The 7,090-nt window shown below is 52.7% G+C and overlaps 1 protein-coding gene across 1 annotated transcript in view; it reads left to right on the top strand.

The window, feature by feature from the left end:
- The first annotated feature begins 4,955 nt into the window (after positions 1–4,955).
- EMILIN1 (elastin microfibril interfacer 1) overlaps positions 4,956–7,090 on the top strand; it is a 7,802-nt gene continuing 5,667 nt past the window's right edge. The window contains exons 1-3 of the mRNA XM_004377603.2: positions 4,956–5,142; positions 6,075–6,200; positions 6,659–6,879. Of these exons, the coding sequence (XP_004377660.1) occupies positions 4,973–5,142; positions 6,075–6,200; positions 6,659–6,879 (517 nt within the window). The 5' untranslated portion in view covers positions 4,956–4,972. The remainder of the gene's footprint in view (positions 5,143–6,074; positions 6,201–6,658; positions 6,880–7,090) is intronic.

The raw sequence follows: 7,090 nt of genomic DNA on the forward strand, positions 1-7,090 counted from the left end.
GAGGGGCTCAGGGGACGCCTCTGCTTCTCTGAGCCAAAGAAAACTCTACAGAAGCTGCTGTGGGGCTGTAACAGCTGGGTTAGGGGACCAACTTGCCGGCTTATGTGCTGAGTGAGCTCGGGGTACACTACTAGGCTGCACTCGGCTTCCTGGCCTGGGAGTAGCAGCAGTTTGTCTATGCTCCAGCCTAGTGGCTCCCGACCTTAGTTTCTACTTTTAGCAGTCTGTAGTTCCCCTGGCTTTCCCCATCTTAACTCCAGCCCCCACCCAGTATTTCCCAGAAGCTTCCTATTTAGAGGAAACCCTGGTGATGTAGTGGTTAAGAGCTACCACTGCAAACCAAAATGTCAGCAGTTCATAATCCACCAGGCGCTCCCTGGAAATTGTATGGGGCAGTTCTACTCTCCTATAGGGTGGCTATGAGTCGGAATTGACTGCACAGCAATGGGTTTGGTTTTTTGTTTTTTTCCTATTTAGAAGCCCAAGCCCAATATCCCTCCACATAACATTAGTGAAACCTCAGACGTGTACTCCCTCATGCTTCCCTCAGAGACCAGTCTGTTCCCAGCTCGGCTCTGTGAGAATGAGGGTCTAGGTCTTAAAAGATTACACATCATTATGTTTCATGTCTCCTGAAAATCTGAAGCAGACCCAAGTCCAACCAGACACTTAGATCCATTGTTGAATCAGAACTAGACCTCCTTCTTGTCAATAAGCTCTAACCTGACCCTAGAAAGTAGAATTTCTAGACTGCAAATGACATGAGGAAAGGCCTTGGAAGTGCTTCAGATTCCCAAGACTGACCTGAAATCAGCTGACCCAGGTGCATAGGATCCTAGACTATCAGAGCTTAAGGGAGCCTTTAAGATTATTTTATAAAGAAGAAAACTGGAACCCAGAAGGCAATTGATTTGACCAAGGTTCTACAACTGGTTTGAGACAGAACCCAAGTGTTACCTATTCCTCTTTTCTCTATTCCACATTCCATGTCAAATTGTGGACTCTATGGGTTATCCTAGGGTCAGGGACAGAGGGAAAGGATTTGTTTTAGAACCACCAGAAGTGTCCTTCACCTCCCAGAACTTCCTAGGCCTAGGTCAGCTAAGAGTCTTTTTATCACCCTTGAATGGGTCATTTGGCCTAGTGCCTGGAGGAACTGAAATTTAAAACGGTCTCTGAAACTGAACTAGACTCAGTTAAGAACTAACAAAACTTTAAAAAAGGTTGGATGAATAGTATATGAGAAGTGAAACAGGCAAAGCCTTATGCTGGGGGTGGAATTGGGGTGGGGGGACACTTGCAGAGCTGAATCTGTGATTAGTGTAACATTTTCAAGGACAGGATTAGGCTCAGGAGTGAAAAAGCAACAAGACATGGGAAAAAGGGGACTGGCCCTGAGTCCAGGGAGGTCTGCTCCTAAAGTATTATACCTGTGGGAAAGAGTTGAAAGGACAAGAAAAATGTATGCATTTGGGGAAGAGTGGACTTTTGCTTGAGACCCCACAAGCTTGAATTCCTGTCTGGGTTGGCATGACCCCTATGCCCAATTCATATTATCTTTCTCTTTTATTTCCTCTCAATATTCAGTCCTCTGACAGAGGGCATTAGACATAAAATGGTTTTTGCTGGTGCCCCTGGCTGTCTTGGCCCTGGGAACATGAACTCATTGCTCAGTCAGTGGTGGTTGAGTGAATGAATTAGTTGCCTAGTATGTCTAGTTCCACTGGTGCTAGACCCTTGGAAATCCCCAGTTTTGGAGAGGTTATAAAATAGATCCTGTCGTAGTACCCGCAGAAACAACTTTGTTTGGTCTCAGGAAGTCTTTTGCCAACTGCTTTGGAAATTTTTGGCTGCCTGCAAAACCACCACCACCACTGTATTCTCTCTAACCTTCACCTCCATTGTAGCCTGACTGCTCACACCTCAGGCCAGCAATGGGAATTGTCCTCCCCAGTGAACCTGGAGCCATTAATTTATGTGATATCTCACAAACGTTCATGTCAGCTGTTAGGTTTTGGCTGGCTCCTAATTACAAGACTAAATGAAATGCAACCTACTGCAATTGTATTTCAAAGCCAACATTTTTCACTTGACACACTTAAAATGTACAACAGATTTTTAAACTTCAGGGGCCAGGAGAGGGAATGGGTGACAACTGGGCAGTGACAAGATGGCTGGGATGTCTTTGCAGGCTGCCAGAGGCTCTCTGAAGGGAGAAAAGAGTGAGAAGAGCAGGGAAAGAAAACCCATAGCAACAGTCAGGGCAATCTGGAGGGGAAGTGGGCTGACTTCCTGCCAGGGCCATGGCCAGGGCCTAGAACTTAGGCAGAGACCGAGGACAAAGCTACAACCTTCCAATGACAACTCCTTTGAAACCAGGATCTCCTGGGACCATTTCCCTCAAGTCTCCCTGTGTGCTGATCAGTGACCTCTAAGGGACAGCCACACATTTCTGTTTCTGGTGGTTCCTGAAAATGGTTCCCAGAATCAAGACCCACATTTCTAACCACTGCCTAGACATTTATTTTCTCTGGGATGTGTTATTCTCATCTTAAACTTACTATGTCCAAACTAAAGTTATCTGTCTTTCGCCTAAACCTGCACCTCTTCCAGACTTCCACATTCTGGCTAGAACCCTGGAATCTTCTCTGGTGTCTCCCCTCATCTGGACCCTCATTATGGAGGCAGTCACCAAGCAGTTACAGTCTTCTCATCCTTTCCGTGGTCACTGCCATCACCAGAACCCAAGTCTGCATCACTATGCAATGTAGAAATTTGCAAGGGACCTTAGGAAACAAATAGCTCCTTCCTTGTATAAGAAAATTGATGCCCAGTGGAGCCATGGGATTTGTCCAAATTTATAATGCTAGCTAGAGGAAGACCTGGGACTAGCATCCTTGTGCCTTGGCACCGTGCTCATTGCTCTCACTGATAGCTTCTTCTTTCTGTGCATGAATGTACTCCCCTACTCAAAAACTTGTAACTCAATCTCTTAACCAGGCATTTGAGCCTCTCCCTAATTTGTCAACAATCTACCTCTCTGACTTTTTGTCCCACTTTTTCTTGACACAAATAAGAATTAATATTTATCGAGCATTTATTATATGCCAGGCACTGTTCTAAATGCTTTACATGTATTAACTTACACAATCCTCAAACATCTAGAAAGGGGCATATTATTATTATCCCCATGTTACAGATGAGAAAACTGAGGTAGTCTACCTCCCGAGCCTGAAATCTCTCCCTCTGCTCTTCTCTGACTATCCCTAGCAGCCAGCTACCTTCTCCCTCTTACCCAGAACACTTACCATCCATCTGGGCTGCCCCCTTGGCGCTCGGTGTATCCTACCTTGTGTTGTTAGTTCTCTCTATCTGTTGGTGCTTGTGTCCCATTCCCCAAGAGCCCCAGTCGCTCCTTAGTAGACAGCAACTGAGTTGCTTCTATGCCTTTGCTATCTGGGCACCTCTACAGTGCATAGCACCTGGCATACAGTGCTCTTTCTCCTTTCTGTCTAGAACTCCAGCTTCTGTCTCCCAAGCCTCCTGCCACACAGGGAGATCCTGATTCAGGACATGGCACTGAGGAACAGATGGTGAAGGAGGACCCAGCTTAGGTACCCCACAAGGAGCTTTGAGATCAGGCTGATGGTTGAATGTGACTGAGGACTGTACCTGCTACAGAGGTTATCAGATTTGGCTCCAGGTAGGGAGCGGCTTCCTTTGGTGCTATACACATTAGGTCCCAATTTACCTCCACCACACCCCCAGTTATGACCTGACCTTCCTCACCATGGCCAGCCTGGACCCATAGTCATTTGGTCCTTTAAGAAGGAGATTCTCCTGTTGCCCATGTCCTCTCCACTGCTTGACAGAAAACTGCCCCCCTCCCATTTCCAGATTTCTGTCTTCCTCTTCTGTATTCTCTGAATTTCCTGCCTGCCTCAGTGGAGTCCTTTCTTCCTTTTCCTCCCTGGCCCAGGGCCCCTCTTGCCTCTCCTCCTTCTTTCTCCCAGGAAGATGGCCTGGGTTTTTAGATTCTAATCTCAGCCCTACTCTTGACTTGCTACATTACCTTGAGCAAGTCGCTTCCCTGCTCTGGTGTCAATTTTCACATCTATAAAAGGACTCAGCTGGACGAACTGGTGAGATATGTCCCGTTCATGCTCTCCTTTATGGTCCTCCTCTCCCTCTGGGCTCCCTCTCCCAGGGGAGGCCTGCCCTATTCCCCCCAGGAGAGCTGTGGCTCTGGCTCCTGTTCCCTGTCTACGCGACCAGCCCTGGGCCTCCTCCCCAGCGCTGGCCCCGGCTCCATGTGGCCCGTCTGAGAGGCTGGCCCCAAGCCCGGCAGCAACTCCACATTTCTCTGTTTTTCCTTTTTTCCCCCTCTTTCCCAGAGTTAACAAGAAGCAGATGTGGCGCACGACGGTTGGAGAGGTGGGAGGGGAGGAGGGAGGCTGGACCGCCAGCCAGACGGGGGAAGGGAGGGGAGTGAGCAAGGGAGGGCGGCGGGAGGCCAGGGCCCGCCCCATAGCCACCCCTTGCGCCTCTGAACAGTCACTGGGGCAAAGCTCTGTCACCCCCAGGATCCGGTCATCAGGGAGAAAGGACAGGGAGACCAGAGGAGAGCCAGCTGGGGTGAGGGGGCCGAGGCCCAGGAAACAGCATCTGAGAGGGGTAGGGACCAGGCGCAGGGGGCCAGGGGCACAGAGAACAAACTCCCCTCAGAAGTGGAGAAGAGGAGAGCGGAAGGAACCGAGGGAGGGACAGAAGGGAGCCTGAGGAGGAAAGAGGAGGGGGAGAGAGGTCAGGCCAGACAGCCAAGGAGGAGGCGTGTGGGGGCTGCAGGCAGGAAGCCTGGGACTGGGACGGCAGGCTCTGTCCTGCCGAGCCGCGGCATCCCCCAGGGCTGGGCAGAGGCACCAGCTGCCAGGCCGGGATGTGCCACTGAGAACCACCAAGGAGCACCCCAACCATGGCCCCCAGCGCCCTCTGGAGCTGCTACCTCTGCTGCCTGCTGACCGCCTCCGCAGGGGCAGCTAGCCACCCTTCTCGTGGCTACAGCCTCTACACAGGGGGTGGGGGGGCCCTTAGCCCTGGGGGGCCCCAAGCCCAGAGCGCCCCGCGGCCTGCAAGCAGACACAGGTAAGAGGAGGCCCAGTCCCAGGCTGGAGGTGGGTGGAAGGGCTGGTTGGAAGGTGGACATGCTGCCACTGCCTTGGCTACCCTGCCCTGGGCTGTCTCCCGATACAGGGAAAGGGGAGAGAGGACAGCTTACCCACCAGGTGGCTCCTTACAAGCCCACCTTCCCAGGGGGCCACTTCCAGGGCCCCTGAACTGCTTGCCTCCTGGGTAACCTAAGGGGGATCAGCACCCACGTTCCCTCAGGGGGACCTGCAGTTTGCTGCCCAGGGAAACCACCCCGAGGGGTGTGGGCCAGGCCTTCCTGACAGCCGCCTAGTGCGTGCCAGCCCGGGATCTTTGAGCAGACGTTTTGTGCCTTTTTAGGTCCTTGGCTCCATCTAGTAATCCATAATTCTGACACCACTCTTGCTCCCCAGCGGGACACAGCTCAGAGGCCAGCATGAATGGGGCAAGGGTGTGGAACTGCTAGCCCCAAGGGAGGCATGGTTCATCCATGGCTTATTCTTTACTTAACCCTGAGCTGGATCATGGCCTGCTTCACGTCCTCTCCCCTGAGGGACGAGTGGACACCAGCATCCAGGGCATCATCCCCAGGAACCTGGCCATCCAACTTACACAGGGCATGCCAAGGAGGGGATTGAGAGTGGGCCAGAAATGGACACAAATAAGGGTGTGAATTCAGAGGCTCTGCAGGCCCCCACAGCCATGAGTACTGACTTCTTGGTGGTTGTGGTTTTCCATTCTGTGCCTCTCCCTTCTTGAAAAGTCTTTATCTGCTCCTGGTGCAGAGGAAAGCATGGGGGAGCTGCCCTTGCCAAAGCCCTGGCTCTCACTGGTCCCCCAGTGACCTCACTCAGTCCCTGGTAGTCCCCGAGGCCTCCTCTGGGGCATGTGCCTCTGGTCCTTGGGCCCAGATGGGGTTGTGCCTACAGGAACTGGTGTGCCTACGTGGTGACCCGGACGGTGAGCTGTGTCCTTGAGGATGGAGTGGAGACCTTCATCAAGCCTGACTACCAGCCATGTGGCTGGGGCCAGCCCCAATGTCCCCGCAGCATCATGTGAGCTCCCTGTGCTGGGGCATGGGCTGGGCCAGTGGGCACTTGGTGGGGGCTGACCAAGGGCCAGAAGGTGGGTGGCCAGCTCAGGGAATTGGTACAAAGCAGGCAGCAAGGGGCAAGATGAGGCAGCCATGGTGAGATCCATTTTGAGGAGATGCTTCAGCAACAGTTTGGCTGGTGGGATAACGAGGACAACCTCACCTAGACCACGTGCCAATCCCCAAATGCCTTCTCTGGGCTGGGGTCATCCTCAGGGAGAAGAGCTCAAGGTTCCAGCACAGGGCAAGGGGAGTAAGAGCAGTGATTTGGCCCTCCACCAACAAGCTGACAGCTGTCAACTGAGCAAGGCCACATGCTGGACACTAAGAGGGACCCAAGCTGCTCATGTGTGAGGACAGGGGCCAGGGTCACTGATAGGACAGGGAGGAAATAAAGAGGCCTCCCTCCACCTCTCCCAGGTACCGCAGCTTCCTCCGCCCTCGATACCGTGTGGCCTACAAAACAGTGACAGATATGGAGTGGCGGTGCTGTCAGGGCTATGGGGGCGATGACTGTGGTGAGGGTCCTGCCCCAGCACTGGGTCCTGCTCCTACCACACCACACCCTCAGCCCCGGCCTGCCCGCCCCAACCTCTCTGGCTCCAGTGCAGGCAGCCACCTCAGTGGGCTAGGGGGCGAAGGTGAGTACGGGAGCTGCTGGGGACAGAAGTGGGAGACCATTCTGGGTGGAAAATGTGGAGCCAGGCTGCTGAGGGAAAACCCCAGACTGCTGTTAAGTCAGGGGGAAGAAAGGGAGAGAAGGAAGCTAATGAGATCCCTGAGATTGTGTGTGTGTGTGTGTGTGTGTGTGTGTGTGTGTGTGTGTGTGTGTGTGTGTGTGTGTGTGTGTGT

This window comes from Trichechus manatus, unplaced genomic scaffold, assembly GCF_000243295.1.
Source record: "Trichechus manatus latirostris isolate Lorelei unplaced genomic scaffold, TriManLat1.0 scaffold00052, whole genome shotgun sequence".
In the NCBI taxonomy this organism is placed as follows: Eukaryota; Metazoa; Chordata; class Mammalia; order Sirenia; family Trichechidae; genus Trichechus; species Trichechus manatus.